Source organism: Bombina bombina, chromosome 3 (genome assembly GCF_027579735.1).
Source record: "Bombina bombina isolate aBomBom1 chromosome 3, aBomBom1.pri, whole genome shotgun sequence".
Lineage (NCBI taxonomy): Eukaryota > Metazoa > Chordata > Amphibia > Anura > Bombinatoridae > Bombina > Bombina bombina.
The window spans coordinates 360,402,629-360,421,588 of NC_069501.1; the positions used below are offsets into that span (position 1 = coordinate 360,402,629).

Below are 18,960 nucleotides of genomic sequence, written 5' to 3' on the forward strand. Positions count from 1 at the left end.
TCTCACCATCATGAAATACATGAATTTATTAGGTAATCAAGAACTGTTTTTTTGTTGTTGTTTTTGTTTTTATTTTAAGCAGCTTTAAAGTTTCCTTTCAATACACTTAATATTTTTATGAATGTTTTATAAAAATCAATGAATACTTTTCCCCATACACTATGAAATAAGTAGGGAACTGTAGGGAAGTGTGGCTGCTTATTTCAGCGTAGCAGTGGAAGTATACTGCAGTAAGGATCTATGGGGTATGCCATACCCTATTTATTCCATTCTACGCAGTTATTTGAGTGAGGTTTTTTTTAATAAAGGTATTCTTTTGAGAGCAATGCATGATACTTCAACATTTAAAAAAATGTAGTCTATGATCACTTTGTTACGCAGCTTGTGAAGAATTTCTTATTTTTTTTTTGTAAGTTAGTAAAGATCTGCTTTTTTTTCTTTCCACTTTCCATAGGCCTTGATGTGAAAAGTGAAGCATGCCAACGATTCTTTCGAGATGGGCTTACAATCTCTTTTACAAAAATTCTCACGGATGAGGCAGTGAGTGGCTGGAAGTTCGAGATTCATGTAAGTTTGTTTATAATAACTAATTTCTTCTGATCAGTTTGATAATTGAACATGTCTTCTTGACTATATATTTATTGGGGCTTGAGAATCTGACTTAAAGACCTGAAAATTAGTGCTATGACATTGGTGTTCTTAGCTTCACAGCTCTCTGGTGCTTTATCTGGCTTTGTTTATGCCACACTGCTTATCTAGTTGTTGCCTATCTACGGCAAAGAGTACTCTTCTCTACAGCTGGCACTCTGTGATCCATTGCCTGCAGGTCTGATTTTTGTGTATATAAAGGTATGTGTGTGTGGTACTGATTGATCATTTTAAAAGTGTTTATAGATATTAAATTGGTAGATTTTTTTTTTAACAAATATGATGAAGTAAAAAAAATTCATATGTGATCTTTCAATTTTAAACATTTTTTTACACTTCTAAGCTACGACCTTTATATTGCTAGATGTAACAAAATTGTTTAAATTATTCCATAATTATCTACATAAATATATGTGCAATATTTGCGTACTAGAAAAGAGATACTTTCTCATGGTTCTGACAAAGGGAATAATTTATTAGCGTGTTTCATTTTGGTCATTTTTGGACTTTTAGTTTTGACCTAAAGTAATTTTCACTAGATGTCAAAGGGGCAGGAAATTCCAAAATTTTATTTCATGATTTGGTTAGATTGTGCAATTTTAAACAATTTTCCAATTTACTTCTATTATCTAATTAGCTTTGTTAGAGGCGTAACTAGAAACCACAGGGAATGAAAAATCAGAAGAAGCGCTAAACAAAGCTAAAGGTGCTACAATGAAAACAAAGTGAGATAAATGACTTGCTATGCAAATATGATTTAATCAGACAATTATAGAGGTACAAATCCTGCAAAGATAAAGTGCATAAATGTAGGGATATTAAAAAATCGGACGTCTCCGATATATTAAAACACAAAAATAAAAAACAAAAATAAAAACAAATGACTACTGTTGCCAATATAGAACTTGTCTCTGTATTAAATGTTAAAAAAAAAATACAAAAATTATATGTATCAAATTCACTTTTTTGGGGGGGCCTTCTTAGATTCTTGCACCTAGGCCCTGTGGTTTCTATAGGTATGTAAAAGTGTGCGCAAGAGGCACCAAGCTGCTCCAACCCTAAAGTCCCTCACGTTAGGGAAAAAAAGATATGCAAAAGAATGAAAAATCAGGAGAAGCGCTAAACAAAGCTAAAGGTGCTACAATGAAAACAAAGTGAGATAAATGACTTGCTATGCAAATATGATTTAATCAGACAATTATAGAGGTACAAATCCTGCAAAGATAAAGTGCATAAATGTAGGGATATTAAAAAATCGGATGTCTCTGATATATTAAAACACAAAAATAAAAAACAAAAATAAAAATAAAAACAAATGACTACTGTTGCCAATATAGAACTTGTCTCTGTATTATGAGAGGAAGTTGACAATGAATAACAAATGTCCTCAGAAGAGAAAATAACAAAAACAAAAAGGATGCTAAAGGATATGATTAGGGAGCACCTTTTATGTATAGAGAAAGAAAGAGAAGACACTAGACTTTACAAGCATTTTAAAGAAGTACATAAAGGGCAAACAAAGGATTTAACCTTCTGGGGAATACAACATATTAAGTGCCACTGGAGAGGAGGCAACATAGATAAGTTACTATGTATAAAAGAAGCAGAATACATATACAAGTATGATACTTTATATCCAGCTGGCTTGAATTCTGAACTCGACATTTCACCCTTCGTTTTAGATTAATTCCATATCCAAAGTACGATTTCTAAACTCTCTGTTCAAATATATAATTTTTACTTTCACTAATTTTTACTTTCATTTTTTTCACTTTTTAAGTTAAATGTCTAAATAATAGCCACATGATATAATGAAAAGATTGGATGCCTCTGTAATATGGGGTGTACACATACAGTTTTGAATTTAATTATAGGACTTCTGTGACATTTTAAGAATTCCATAATAATGGTCACTATCTTCTAATATATATACGATCACTTGTTTCAATGTAAGCACATATATATAATTTCACACATCGGCAGATAACTGCAGTTATATATTCTCCATATATATATATATATATATATATATATATATATATATATATTTTTTTTTTTGCAGCATGTATATGCATTTTTTTCACTCATTAATTTTCTCTATGCACAGTAGTAAACATTCAGTTTTTATTTTTTAGCACTAAGTCATAAGATTGACAACACCTTAGTGAGGATGTATTGTCGTTCTCTTAAATACCCCTTTTTTCAGTAACATTAATACTGTTCTTGGAAAGCATGTTTTTATCTAAATGGAGTTTTATATATATTGTTATTTTACTGACTGCAGATGAATTGTTGCAAATATGCAAATATATAAATATTTATGCACATATAGCTATATTCTTAACCTATATTAGTGAAAATGTTTATTTTTAGAAAAGTCCTGTGTCTCTTTTATTTAAGTTGCCAGTACTGTTGCCAATAGATCAATTGTAATGAGCACACCTGTCAGACAAATTAATCTAACCTGACCAATAGGTATGAGTCTGGACTGTTTAAAAGGAAGCTGTGACTGGAGCTAATTCATCTTGAGAAAGCCCTGAAAGAGGGAGAAACGCGTTGATGAGAAGTTACAGCTACCTTACACTTCATATATTGTCTATAATGACTCTAACACTCTGTTGAAATAACAAGCTTTTCAGCTATCCACGGAGAGCACGAGGACCGCATTGTGAAGGGCCACGCGCCTAAGTCAAGCCGGTCCCAAGTTGCACATCAAAGTCCGTATACTACAAGGTCTATAAGAGAGATCTGGATATACTACAACCCTGCGTGCGGTCTTGCACTAAGAGCGGGGATTTACATCTATAATATAGCAGCCGCTATAGTTCATCTGTCAAGTTATCCTGACCAATAGGATTTCCCTTCAGAGACAACGCCTCCCGATCAGTGACGTCACGAGATATACATACGCCTCACGGAGGTGATTCCAAACACACGGACGGTACGCCTGAAGGTAAAACGGGTTAACCTTTACCCGGCTTTGATCTCCTTTTTTTCTCTTCTGAGGACATTTGTTATTCATTGTCGACTTCCTCTCATAATACAGAGACAAGTTCTATATTGGCAACAGTAGTCATTTGTTTTTATTTTTATTTTTGTTTTTTATTTTTGTGTTTTAATATATCGGAGACATCCGATTTTTTAATATCCCTACATTTATGCACTTTATCTTTGCAGGATTTGTACCTCTATAATTGTCTGATTAAATCATATTTGCATAGCAAGTCATTTATCTCACTTTGTTTTCATTGTAGCACCTTTAGCTTTGTTTAGAGCTTCTCCTGATTTTTCATTCTTTTGCATATCTTTTTTTCCCTAACGTGAGGGACTTTAGGGTTGGAGCAGCTTGGTGCCTCTTGTGCACACTTTTACATACCTATAGAAACCACAGGGCCTAGGTGCAAGAATCTAAGAAGGCCCCCCACCCCCCAAAAAAAAAGTGAATTTGATACATATAATTTTTGTATTTTTTTTTTAACATTTAATACAGAAAAAAAATGTGAATCAGATTACATGTCTGCATTAGGAGGTATCCTGTGCCCACAGTCTGTGAGATGGTCTGACCCCCTAATACATTTTTTTTTGTTTCATTTTTTTGAAGCTGGGCCCCCACACTTGGGTCCTAGTTGCATTTGTGGGCTCTGCACCCCCTGTAGTTTCGTTCCTGAGCTTTGTTCTCTTGGGTATCAACCTATGTAGGGTCAGGAGCAATGCACTACTAGGAGCTAACTGCTGCTTGGTGGCTGCACATATATATGTCTGTCATTAGCTCACCTGTTGTGTTCAGCTTACTGCCAGCAGTGCATAACAGCTCCATCAACAAAGGATTGAACAAATTGGAAAAATTGTAATTGCATGTTCTATCTGAGTCATGAAAGAAAATGTTTTGGATTTATAACAAATGATAAAACTGTACTTTTTTGATAATGCAGTTTTTGTTTGACAATTATTATTATTTTTTTTATGTTTCATAAATTCAATATTATCAAATAGTGCACATACAATAGTTGACATACCAAATGCTTGTTATACAAAGCTAAACAAATAAGGTACACTTTATTAATCTATAAGTGCACTTTAATAATAGTAAAACAAGACAACAAAAAAAGCAATTTTATAATATATTATAGATAAGTTTCAAGTTGGAGATCTAAAAACAAAATAAAAAGTAAGAATACTAGGATAATCTGATGGATGCAATGTCCTTCCATACAACTCTAGAGGAAAACAGTTTGATCCCACCATGAATGTCAAAAGCAAATCTACATCTGAAAGATTGTTAACATAAGACATCGAAAATTATTCCACTCTTGGAAAGGATCATAATACCCATATGCTAAATAACTTGAAAGTGATGCAGAATAACTGTAAAAAGCTGACAAGAAAATATCACCTGAACATCTCTATGTAAAAAAATGAAGATATTTTACCTTAACATTTATTCATCTCACCAGAGTAAGTACTCTATGGACAGTTATACTTTGGGTACTGTCCAGCTGCAAGTTAAAAAACCCAAATAGTCAATCAGCAGTGCTGAGGTCATGCTTTGCTTAACTGTGATGAGATTTCACTGAAAAAGTACATTGGAAAGTTGTTTAAAATTGTGTGTTCTGTCTGAATCATGAAAAAAAATAAAATGGTTTTCACGTCTCTTAATATAGTCTCAATTAGATACACCCCTTTAGACAATCAACTGTTCTGTCCAGGACAAAAGGGCCAAATTTACCATCCTTGCAGGCATGCGGACAGGTCTGCAAGTAGTGAACCTGTCCGCCTGCAATCTCCACTTTCAATGTTGCATTGCACAGTGAGATTCAACTTTTCACAAAAGGTTTCTTCTTGGAGTGCCACCCCATGATCTAGTGCTACAGCCGTGGCTTATATCAAACATCAAGGTTGAGGGAATGAGGGAAGTGTCTCAAATTATCTCACGGACAGAAGCCAATCTTTGTCTAATTTCTGCAGTTCATATTTCTGGAGTGAACAACTAGGAAACAGATTTTCTCAGCCGTCAGTCTCTGCATCCAGGGGAATGATCTCTCCATCAGGATGTTTTCAGTCAGATTGTGGATTTTTGGGGGCTCCCAGAGATAGATCTGATGGCCTTACAGTTAAACAACAATCTTCTCAGGTACTTTGCGAGGTCCAGGGATCCTCGGATGGAGTTTGTGGATGCTGTAGTAGCTCCTTGGTCTTTTTAACTGGCCTATTTTGTTTCCTCCTCTGGTTACTCCTCCAAGAGTAATTTCCAAGATCAGGCCGGAGGAATCATCAGTAGTTCTGATTGCTTCAGCATGGCCTTACAGGGTTTTGTATGCAGAGCTGGTTAGGGTGGATTTGATTTAAGTCCATTTAAATCATGGTTTAATTATTTTTAGAATAACAACGTTTCATATTTTTCCAGTTCTATCAGACCATTACTGATTTGGTTATGTAACATTAGATATGCATAGATAGATCATTGAACTTAATGAAATCATTGGGAGGTGAACTATCTCCAGTAATAGGTTAACCATTCATATTTGATCAACCATTTAGCTGTACTTTATTGGAAGGAGAAAAGGGATTAATTTAATTATGATTTTAAATAGTTTTATATAACTAAAGAAAACTAACCATTAACTTAATTAAAACAAGAACATATTTAATTATTAATGCTTGCACCTTCCTTCTCACTCTTAGGTCCTTGTGCAGATCTATTCCACTCCAAACAATCTCCTATTCATTGAGCTTCTTGAAACTTTGTTTGGGTTAATTCTGTGTACATAGATTTACAGAGGAGCAATGGCATTATAGCTTCGGTTAAGTCAAAATTAAACTGTCATGATTCAGAAAGAACATGAAATTTTAAACCACTTTCCAATTTACTTTTATTTAATTTGCTTTGTTCTTTTGTTATCCATTGTTGAAAAGCATAAATAGGTAGATACAGAAGCAATGCACTACTGTGAGCTACTCGCTTGTCACTGTCTCACTGAATATGTTCAGCTAGGCCCAAGTAGAGAATTGCTCTCCTTCGACAAAGAGAATGAAGCAAATATGAAAATTTTATACTCCTGTCTTAAACCCAAAAGTTTTTTCTTGGTTATATCCTTTTTAAAGTCTATTTCTCAATTGTGTTTATTTTATAACATTTTTGCTGTGAAGAAAAAACATGTTATTTCTGCAGACACAAATTCACAGTTTTGAGAACTTCAAAACCATTAATATGTAATAATATCTTCAAAATAATCTTACAGAAACCTCTAGGAGAGAATTACTTAAAACAATGAAACAATTAAATGAGGGGAGTTGGGGAGTTTTTTAAGCCTTTGGCTACGGTACCTTTGCCTCCCCCTGGTGGCCAGGTTCTTAATTCCCAAAAGTAATGAATGAAGCTGTGGACTTTCCTCCCCACGATGAAAAATGATCAGGTAAGCATAATTTATGTTTTATTGGGACCTCTCAGTTTTTATGTTAAGTGTGTTTATTATACCTATTGGGTCTTATTGGGCTCTGCCTTTATTAAGGAGTCTGGCCCTTTAAATTGTTTTAGGCTCCGATACCTCAGTGCTCTGGTCACCTGGATATGCGATGAGGAAGTGGTGGATTTGGCGCACACAGGAGAGGGCTAAGCATGCTTCCCGCCCCTTCCCTTCACTTGGCACTACTGGAGTAAGAAGCGGTAGCACCATTTTCATTGCTCAATATCTATTTTCTTCCAGACATCAGGAGGTACCGGAGCACTAAGGGGGTTATTATTGGGTCACCATATTTTCCTTCCGTAAGGCAGAGAGAGCCCACAACTTCATTCCTTACTGTTGGAATTACAACAGCTGGCCACCAGGAGGAGGTAAAAGAAAACACCGCAGCCAAAGGATTACATATTCTTCCTACTTCCCCTATCCCCCAGTCATACTTTGGCTTTCAGCACTATAAGAGGTGGCAGAGAAGTGTCAGAAGATTTGGATAGTCCTGTAATGGGTATGTTCCCTTCGAGAAAGGACTGGAGTTTTAAGTAATCATGTCATCCTCTCAGTGAGAGTATTGATTAAAGTTAGAATCTGGAGATGCAGGGAAAGTTTTTTTTCTCCGAACCCATACATACTGTCGCTAACGGCTCCTGAGCAATCTGTGTTGACGAGTTTCACTGCTTGCTGCTACACACTCAAGTCCATGTCAGAAGCACTGCTGCAAGATGGTCACACTTGAGAGGCTGTGCCTGTTCCACAGCATGGATCCTGGAGGGTAAGACCATTTTCTTTTGCAAGATGTACCGAGTCCACGGTTTCATCCTTACTTGTGGGATTTTATCCTTCCTAACAGGAAGTGGCAAAGAGAGCACCCACAGCATAGCTGTCTATATAGCTCCCCCCTTAACTTCACCCCCCAGTCATTCTCTTTGCCGGCTCTAAGCAGGAAGGTTAAAGTGAAAGAGGTAATTATTAGTTTTTATTTTATCTTCATGCAAGAGTTTGTTATTTTTAAATAGTACCGGTGTGTACTATTTACTCGCAGGCAGGAGATGGATGAAGATTTCTGCCTAGAGGATGATGATCTTAGCATTTGTAACTAAGGTCCACTGCTGTTCCCACAGAAGCTGAGGAGTACAGGAAAACTTCAGTGTGAGGAACAGTTTCTTGCTATACAGCAATGAGGTATGTTCAGTCATTTTTTCTGTAGAGACTGTGATAACTCTGAAAGGCTGACAGTATCCCCATAAGGGGAAGGGTAAGCAGTAATCCTAGTCTAGGGCTTTACTTGCTTGCATTAAGGGCTTAACTTATGGGCACTCAGTTTGAATGATAGATAACAAACGTTTGTGTTTTGGGAGTAACGTTTTTTATTATTTGAAGGGACATCTATATTGAGGGTACACTTGGCTTTTTTGGAGTTTTGATAACCCACATGGCTGGAAAAACTCTTGGTAGATTTTTCTAAGGGCCTTAGCAACATCGAGTAAGGTGGGCGGGGCCTAATTTCGCGCCTCAGTTGCGCAGTTGTTTTATACAGTCAGGCAGCAAGCTACAACACCGGAGGGTCCTGGAGGAGTTCTTGGGCCTAATTGAAGCCTTACCCCACATTATCTATCCCTAAGGGCAGGTAGGTGCCACAGCAGAGCTGTGGCAAGGTGCTGACAGGGGTTTTTACCGTTTTTTGGCAGTTTGTCAATCCAGTTTGCTTATTTTGGGGTTAAATGTTAAATTGCTTGTGGTGCAATCTTACCATAGCTTAGTGTGTCTACTGCAAAAATTTCGGAAAATTTGGAGTAATTTTAAGCAGTTATGCAGTTTGTGTATGCATTTGTTTCTCTTAAGGGCACAGTACCGTTTTTCAAAATTGTTTTTTTTTTCATTAAATAAGGTGTTTTCCAAGCTTGCTTGTCTCATTACTAGCCTGTTCAACATGTCTGACACTGAGGAAACTCATTGCTCAATTTGTTTAGAAGCCATTGTGGACCCCCTCTTAGAATGTGTCCCACTTGTACTGATATGTCTATAAATTGCAAACAGCATATTTTGACTTATAAGAGTTTGGCACTGGTTGATTCTCAGACAGAAGGAAATCAGGTTTTGCCATCTAGTTCTCCCCAAGTGTCACAACCAGTAACTCCCGCACAAGCGACACCAAGTACCTCTAGTGCATCTAATTATTGCAAGATATGGCCTCAGTTATGAATACAACCCTCACAGAGGTTTTATCTAAACTGCCAGGGTTGAAAGGGAAGCGCAGTAGCTCTGGGTTAAGAACAAATGCTGAACCTTCTGACGCTTTAATAGCCGTATCCGATATACCCTCACAATGTTCTGAGGTAGGGATGAGGGATTTTCTATCTGAGTGAGAGATTTCTGATTCAGGAAAGAGGTTTCCTCAGACAGATTCAGATATGACGGCTAATAAATTTAAACTAGAACACATCCGCTTATTGCTCAGGGAGGTTTTAACGACTCTGGATGATTGTGACCCTATTGTAGTTCCAGAGAAATTGTGTAAAATGGACAAATATTTAGAGGTTCCAGTTTTTTCGGTCCCTAAGAGGATTTCGGAAATTGTTACTAAGGAGTGGGATAGACCAGGTATTCCGTTCGCTCCCCCTCCTGTTTTTAAGAAAATGTTTCCCATATCTGACACCATGCGGGACTCATGGCAGACGGTCCCTAAGGTGGAGGGAACTATTTCTACTCTGGCTAAGCGTACAACTATACCTATTGAGGACAGTTGTGCTTTCAAAGATCCTATGGATAAAAAATTAGAGGGTCTCCTAAAGAAATTTTTTGTTAATCAGGGTTTTCTTCTCCAGCCTATAGCGTGCATTGTTCCTGTAACCACTGCAGGTGCCTTTTGGTTTGAGGCTCTGGTAGAGGCTCTTCAGGTGGAGACCCCATTAGATGATATTCTGGATAGAATTAGGGCTCTTAAGCTAGCTAATTCTTTCATTACAGACGCCGCTTTCCATCTGGCTAAATTAGCGGCAAAGAATTCAGGTTTTTGCCATTTTAGCGCGTAGAGCGTTATGGCTTAAGTCCTGGTCGGCTGACGTGTCATCTAAATCTAAGCTTTTGACCATCCCTTTCAAAGGTAAGACCCTATTCGGGCCTGAATTGAAAGAGATCATTTCAGATATCACTGGAGGGAAGGGTCATGACCTCCCTCAGGATAAGTCAAATAAGACAAGGACCAAACAAAATAATTTTTGCTCCTTTCGAAACTTCAAAGGTGGTCCCGCTTCCTCTTCCCCTGCTGCAAAGCAAGAGGGGAACTTTGCTCAATCCAGGCCAGTCTGGAGACCTAACCAGGCTTGGAACAAGGGTAAACAGGCCAAGTAGCCTGCTGCTGCTGCCACCAAGACAGCATGAAGGGGTAGCCCCCGATCCGGGACCGGATCTAGTAGGGGGCAGACTCTCTCTCTCTTTGCTCAGGCCTGGGCAAGAGACGTTCAGGACTCCTGGGCTGTAGAAATCGTAACCCAGGGGTATCTTCTAGATTTCAAAGATTCTCCTCCAAGGGGGAGATTCCATCTTTCTCAATTGTCTGTAAACCAGACAAAAAGAGAGGCGTTCTTACGCTGTGTAGAAGACCTTTTTACCATGGGAGTGATCTGCCCAGTTCCAAAAGCAGGGCAGGGGTTCTACTCCAATCTGTTTGTGGTTCCCAAAAAAGAGGGAGCCTTCAGAACAATTCTAGATCTCAAGATCCTAAACCAATTCCTAAAAGTCCCATCCTTCAAGATGGAGACCATTCGGACTATTTTACCAATGATCCAGGAGGGTCAATATATGACCACTGTGGACTTAAAGGATGCGTATCTACACATTCCTATCCACAAAGATCATCACTAATTCCTCAGGTTTGCCTTTCTGGACAAGCATTACCAGTTTGTGGCTCTTCCCTTCGGGTTGGCCATGGCGCCACGAATCTTCACAAAGGTGCTAGGGTCCCTTCTGGCGGTCCTAAGGCCACGGAGCATAGCAGTGGCGCCTTATCTAGACGACATCTTTAAACAAGCGTCGACTTTCCAACTAGCCAAGTCTCACACAAACTTAGTGTTGGCCTTTCTAAGATCTCATGGGTGGAAGGTGAACGTAAAAAAGTTCTCTCTCCCCTCTCACAAGAGTTTCATTTCTAGGGACTCTGATAGACTCGTTGGGCATGAAAATATTTCTGACGGAGGTCAGGAAATCAAAGATTTTGACCACCTGCCGAGCTCTTCATTCCATTCCTCGGCCGTCAGTGGCTCAATGTATGGAGGTAATCGGACTAATGGTAGCGGCAATGGACGTAGTTCCATATGCTCGCTTACATCTCAGACCACTGCGACTATCCATGCTCAGACAGTGGAATGGGGATTATGCAGATTTATCTCCTCAGATAAATCTGGATCAAAATACCAGAGACTCTCTTCTTTGGTGGTTGTCACAGGATCACCTGTCCCGGGGAATGTGTTTCCGCAGGCCAGCGTGGGTTATAGTGACGACAGACGCCAGCCTACTGGGCTGGGGTGCAGTCTGGAATTCCCTGAAAGCACAGGGTTTGTGGACTTAGGAGGAGGCCCTCCTACCGATAAATATTCTGGAATTAAGAGCGATATTCAATGCTCTTCAGGCGTGGCCTCAGCTGGCTTCGGCCAGATTCATCAGATTTCAGTCGGACAACATCACAACTGTGGCTTATATCAATCATCAGGGGGGAACAAAGAGTTCCTTAGCGATGATAGAAGTTTCAATAATTATCCGATGGGCAGAGGCTCACTCTTGCCATCTGTCAGCAATCTATATCCCAGAGGTAGAGAACTGGGAGGCAGATTTTCTAAGTCGTCAGACTTTTCATCCGGGGGAGTGGGAACTCCATCCGGAGGTGTTTGCTCAACTGGTTCAGCTATGGGGCACACCAGAATTGGATCTGATGGCGTCTCGTCAGAACGCCAAACTTCCTCGTTACGGATCCAGGCCAAGAGATCCTCAGGCAGTACTGATAGATGCTCTAGCAGTACCCTGATCAATCAACCTGGCTTATGTGTTTCCACCTTTCCCTCTCCTTCCGTGTCTGATTGCCAGAATCAAAGTGGAGAGAGCTTCGGTGATTTTGATAGCGCCTGCGTGGCCACGCAGGACTTGGTATGCAGACCTGGTGGACATGTCATCTCTGCCACCATGGACTCTGCCACTGAGACAGGACCTTTTGATTCAAGGTCCATTCAAGCATCCAAATCTAATTTCTCTGCAAATGACTGCTTGGAGATTGAACGCTTGATTCTATCAAAGCGGGGTTTCATAGATACCTTGATTCAGGTTCGAAAGCCTGTCACCAGGAAAATCTATCATAAGATATGGCGTAAATGTCTTTTTTGGTGCGAATCCAAAAGCTACTCATGGAGTAAAATCAGGATTCCTAGGATTTTGTCTTTTCTCCAAGAGGGACTGGAGAAAGGATTGTCAGCTAGTTCCCTTAAAGGACAGATATCTGCTCTGTCTATTCTGTTGCACAAGCGTCTGGCAGATGTCCCAGACGTTCTGGCTTTTTGTCAGGCTTTAGCTAGAATTAAGCCTGTGTTTAAACCTGTTGCTCCGCCATGGAGTCTAAATTTAGTTCTTAGAGTTCTTCATGGGGTTCCGTTTGAACCCATGCATTCCATAGATATTAAGCTTCTATCTTGGAAAGTTCTGTTCCTAGTTGCGATCTCTTCAGCTCGAAGAGTTTCTTAACTATCTGCATTACAATGTGACTCGCCTTATCTTGTTTTCCATGCTGATAAGGTGGTTTTGCGTACCAAGCCTGGGTTCCTCCCTAAGGTTGTTACTAACAGGAATATCAATCAGGAAATTATTGTTCCTTCTCTGTGTCCTAATCCTTCTTCTAAGAAGGAAAGTCTGTTGCACAACTTGGACGTAGTTCGTGCTTTGAAGTTTTATTTGCAGGCAACCAAAGATTTTCGTCAAACGTCTTCTTTGTTTGTTGTCTATTCTGGAAAGCGTAGGGGTCAAAAGGTTACGGCTACCTCTTTTTTTCTTTTGGCTGAAAAGCATCATCCGTTTGGCTTATGAGACTGCTGGACAGCAGCCTCCTGAAAGGATTACAGCTCATTCTACTAGAGCGGTAGCTTCCACATGGGCTTTTAAAAATGATGCTTTTGTTGAACAGATTTGTAAGGCTGCGACTTGGTCTTCCCTTCATACCTTTTCCAAATTTTCCAAATTTTATACTTTTGCTTCCTCGGAGGCTATTTTTGGGAGACAGGTTTTGCAAGCAGTGGTGCCTTCCGTTTAGGTTCCTGTCTTGTCCCTCCCTTCATCCGTGTCCTAAAGCTTTGGTATTGGTATCCCACAAGTAAGGATGAAACCGTGGACTCGGTACATCTTGCAAAAGAAAACAAAATTTATGCTTACCTGATAAATTTCTTTCTTTTGCGATGTACCGAGTCCACGGCCCGCCCTGTCTATTCAAGACAGTATTTTTTATTGAAAACTTCAGTCACCTCTGCACCTTATAGTTTCTCCTTTTTCTTCCTTGGCCTTCGGTCGAATGACTGGGGGTTGGAGTTAAGGGGGGAGCTATATAGACAGCTCTGCTGTGGGTGCTCTCTTTGCCACTTCCTGTTAGGAAGGATCATATCCCACAAGTAAGGATGAATCTGTGGACTCGGTACATCGCAAAAGAAAGACATTTATCAGGTAAGCATAAATTTAGTTTTTTATATATACAATTAAAAATTCTATACAGGGTCACAGTGTGGCTCCTTTATACCTCGATAGGATCAAGGGTTAATATCTCATTCAGGGAGATTATTTGAACAGTTTGGGGATTTATATCTGCTTAATGTGAGAGTTTGTTTAGACTCATAGGCTGTGTGTTTTTGGCTTGGAACAAACCGGTTTCACTTTCGTTTTTGAAGTGTTGCGCAGCTCATAATAGCTTGGCACCCTTTTTCATAGCAGGGAAAGTCCTGTCATAGGTACCACACGGCTGGGTGCGGTCTCTTTCGTTTCCTAAGATCCTGCTGCAGACATCACTCCTGAGGAGAGCGTTTTCACTGTTAGCTGTCTGGGTCTAGGAGCTGGTGAGTGCCCCAGCCATTGGGAGTATTAAAGGGACGGTCAACACCATAATTCTTGTTGTTTAAAAAGAAAATTCCTTTATTACCCATTCCCCAGTTTTGCATAACCAACACAGTTATAATAATACATGTTTTACCTCTGTAATGACCTTGTATCTAAGGTTCTGCTGACTGCCCCTTAATTTCAGTTCTTTTGACAGACTTGCCTTTTAGCCAATCAGTGCTCACTCCTAGGTCACTTCACGGGCATGAGCTCAATGTTATCTATATGAAACACATGAACTAATGCCCTCTAGTGGTCAAAATGCATTCAGATTAGAGGCAGTCGTCAAGGTCTAAGAAATTAGCATATGGATCTCCTAGTTTTAGCTTTCAACTAAATACCAAGAGAACAAAGCAAAATTGGTGATAAAAGTAATTTGGAAAGTTGTTTAAAATGGCATGCCCTATTTAAATCATGAACTTTTTTTTTTGGACATGACTGTTCCTTTAGGGTGTTTAAATAAAAGCGTTTCTTTTTGATTGTCCTTATATGGGTATATACAAAGCTATGGAGGACTCTGATACTACATTAGAAGGTTCCGCTCCTTCTGTACTGATTAATAATTCCTGTTTATATTGTAAGGAGGCTGTGGTTTGCCCGCTGCTCAATTTTGTTCCATTAATACTGTTCTAAAGTCTAAGAAGGGAGAGAAGCCTGCTAATACTCATAGCGCTAAACAAGAAAGTAGGACCAGCGCATCTTTAAACACAAATGTCCAGAAAAGTATCAAGGTGGGTGCAAACAAAATCAGAACAAAACCCTTTGCTTCAAAGTATCTAAAGAAATGTTGCACTCTCAGGTGTGAAAAAGTGAAATTAAACCTTTATTAGGTTGGCAGCAACGTTTCGGGGGCACCTGCCCCTTTGTCGAACTTGACAAAGGGGCAGGTGCCCCGAAACGTTGCTGTCTACCTAATAAAAGGTTTGTTTCACTTTTCCACACCTGAGAGTGCAACATTTCTTTGGATGCTTCAATACTCATAGCACTATTAACCCTTCTGAGCCATCTACTTCTCAGGAATCTGGGTCCCGAGAAATTACTACCCTTTCTACATTACCAGCTCCACATGCAGATCCCCACGGTCCAACTTATCCTCTATCTGGAGTGGGCTTTTTTCCAGCAGACTTTACCGCACAGTTACAATCGGCGGTGTCTGCAGCCCTGAGTTCCTTACCTCGCTCAAACAAATGCAAGAGAAAGGTTTAACATAGTTCTCCTGACCTAGAGTCATCTAAATATTTGTCTGATTTAGCTACTATATCCCAGCTACCCGAGGATGACTTAACCTCTGTAGCTTCAGAGGGTGAACTTTGAGTCAGAGACTTTAGTTACTAAACCTCCTTCAGTGGCGGAACCCTCCTTTTAGATTTAAAATTGAGCATCTGCATTTTTTATTATAAGAGGTTCTGTCTACTCTAGAGGTTCCAGAGGCTACACTCCTTGAGGAGCCTAAGATCACTAAATTAGACAGGGTTTACGAAGATAGGAATGTCCCACTGACTTTTTTTCTGTGCCAGTTAAGATGGCGAACATTATTAGTAATGAATGGGAAAGAGTTAGAACTTCTTTTTCCCCCTCGTCTGCTTTTAATAAATTATTCCCAGTCCCTGACTCTCTGACTAGATTTGTGGGGCTCCATCCGGAAGGTGGATGGCGCTATCTCCACACTTTTATTAGAGAGATGTTTCAACATACAGGGTTTTTATTTCAACCGGCGGCAGCTGGAGCAGCTACCTACTGGTGCGACACTCTGTCGAAGTTAATTGAGGTGGAGACTCCACTTGAGGATATTCAGGAGAGAATTAAGGCACTGAGAATTGGGAACTCAATCTGTGACGCGAATATGCAGATTATTTGCATAAATGCAAAGGCTGCTGGCTTTGCGTTTCTAGCCTGCCGGGCTCTCTGGTTGAAGTCTTGGTCTGCAGATATGACTTCTAAATCCAGACTCCTTTCTCTTCCCTTCAAGCGGAAGATTTTATTCGGTCCAGGACTGAACTCCATTATGTCTATGGTTACCGTAGGGAAAAATGCCTTGCTAGCGCAGAATAAGAAGAATAGGCCTAAGGGACAGCAACTGTCTAATTTTCGTTCCTTTTGCACTAAGTGGCAATGACAGCAGTCCTCTTCCACGTCCGAGGAGCCCAAGAGTATGTTGAAGCTGGCTCACTCCTGGAATAAGTCCAAACAGACCAAGAAGACCGCCGAGTACAAATCGGCATGAAGGGGCGCCCCCCCGATCCTGGATCGGATCAAGTAGGGGGCAGACTGTCTTTATTCAGACGCTTGGTTCCAGGATGTACAGGATCCTTGGGTCCTGGAGGTTGTATCTCAAGGATACAGGATAGGATTCAAATCTCATCCGCCCAGGGGCAGATACCTACTCTCCAGTCTTTCGACAAGACCAGAAAAGAGGGCTACCTTCTTAGGTTGCGTACGGGATTTCTCCTCTCTAGGAGTAACTGTCCCAGTACCTACACAGAAAAGGTTTGGGGTTTTATTCAAACCTTTTTGTGGTTCCAAAGAAGGGAACTTTTCATCCAATTCTGGATCTAAAGTGCCTAAACAAGTTTGAGTGTTCCCTCTTTCAAGATGGAGACAATACGGTCAATCCTGCCTCTGGTTCAGAAAGGACAGTTTATGACCACAATAGACCTGATGGATGCATACCTTCACATCCCGATCCTGAGGTTTGCTTTTCTGGACCAGCACTTCCAGTTCATAGCTCTTCTGTTTGTAAATATCCTTAGAGCAGTAGCTAGGCCAAAGGTTCTGGGGGCTCTTCTAGCCGTTGCCAGAACTCGAGGTATTGCATTAGTGCCTTACCTGGATGATATCTTGGTACAGGCACCATCTTTTCGTCTAGTGGAAGAACATTCAAAATCACTTCTCAGTCTTCTTGGATCACATGGATGGAAGATAAACTTGGAGAAGAGTAAGAGTTCTCTTACTCCAAGCACAAAGGTGAATTTCCTTGGAACTGTAATAGATTCCATATCCATGAGATTATTTGTCACCGATCAGAGACGTTGCAAGCTAACTTCTGCATGTCTTGCCCTCCAGGCATCCTCGAGACCCTCAGTGTATGGAGGTAATCAGACTCATGGTGTCCTGCATGGACATCATTCCTTTTTTCCAGATTCCATCTCAGACTCTTACAACTATGCATGCTGAGACAATGGAACAGCGACCATTCAGATCTGTCTCAACAGATTGTTCTGGACAGCATGTCGAGAGACTCGCTCTCCTGGTGGCTCTGTCCAGATCATCTTTTTGAGACCGTCCTGGGAGATTTTGACTACTGACACAAGCCTTTCCCGCTGGGGAGCCGTTTGGGGTGCCAAGAAGGCACAAGGTCTGTGGGCTCAGGAGTAGTCCTCCCTTCCGATCAATATTTTGGAACTCCGGGCAATCTTCAATGCCTTGAAGGCTTGGCCACTTCTGGGTTCGTCCCAGTTTATCAGATTCCAATCAGACAATGTAACTTTGGTTGCCTATATTAGCCTTATATTTTCTTTTATCCGGTTAGAATATCATTTATTTTTTATTATAGGTTTCCTTCTGGAACTTTTTCTGGGATCGATCTTTGCTGTTTACTTCTGCGGAAGTTTGTTGCGGGACACGTTAGTCCTATGTTTGTCTGTTATTCTCTTCCCCTCTGGGGGAGGATTTAGGCAGCTTGACAGTGATAACCCTGTCTGTAGGTTGGTCCTGCTTGGGTTCAGTTCTTCTGTCTCGTGGCTTGTTCAGACACGTTTTGCCTGTTCTGCCTGGCTGTGCTCACTTTATTATTTGCGTTTTCTTGTTTTCATTTTACAAGTTTCAGCTAAACATTCTAAAGAGGACTTGTGAGTCTGTGAGGCAGAAGGATGTTTCAGTCCTTATTTCGCCTTCAAGTTGGTTGACTGGGTCAGTGGAGTTCCTCTGCGTCACTCTTTACTTCCGATGCTCTCGGTACCAAGAGGGTTCTTCCTCATGTGGGAGGATTGGGGGGCTTAGCGCCTTCTTACTGCTGTTTTGGGCGGTTTTCGCCTTTCTGAGGCTCTGTGAAATTGTCCTTTTGGACTTGTTCCTTCCATGGTCCTTTTTGCTGACCTGGTTTTCCTTTCAGGAGATGGTTGTTCCTTTTTGAGGACATTGGGGTCTCCTTTGGGCTCTGCTTAGGGTTCTTCCCCGGAGCTGGGGATTATCCGCATCCTTTTGTTCATGTGATCCTCTGACTCGTATTGGAGGTGATGTGGAGACTAGCCTTGCTCGAGTGACTCTGTCCTCGAGGTATCCCCTTGCTTTGGACGTCTTGTGGCGGTTCAAACGCCTTTGGGCTCTAGTGTCTTGGTTCGAGATGCCTTAGCTCCTTTGGAGTGTTGAACTTCGGCAGGGGAAGGACTCTTCATTGGGTCGGGACTTGCAAGGTGTTCTCATTATCCGGGTTATTCTGGATATTGCATTGATCTCTCCCTGTGGGTCTGTTTTTTATATCAGATGTGGTGTTTGAGTTGCTGGGATATTGTTTGTTCTTACACAATTGGAGGCTCGGACCTGTCATCGCCCTGGTTCTTCCGGTTGCTGAGGCTTTCGCTCAGCGTTTTTCCTTTGGGATTCCCATTGCGGGTTGTTACCGGACTTTCAGACTTTAGAGCGGGTTCGGGGTTCTCCATTCCCAGGGAACTTGGGCTATGAGCTTTGGTCTGGCTAGTTGACCTGGTCTCGGTTGGCAAGGTTTTCTGAGTGCCGATGC

General features: G+C 40.7%; 1 protein-coding gene across 1 annotated transcript in view; it reads left to right on the plus strand.

The window, feature by feature from the left end:
* Positions 1 to 18,960, plus strand: part of USP9X (ubiquitin specific peptidase 9 X-linked) — a gene marked incomplete in the record, with an annotated part of 1,177,890 nt that overhangs the window by 349,901 nt on the left and 809,029 nt on the right. Inside the window, 1 exon segment of the mRNA XM_053706481.1 lies at positions 455 to 567. Coding sequence (XP_053562456.1) covers positions 455 to 567 — 113 coding nt within the window.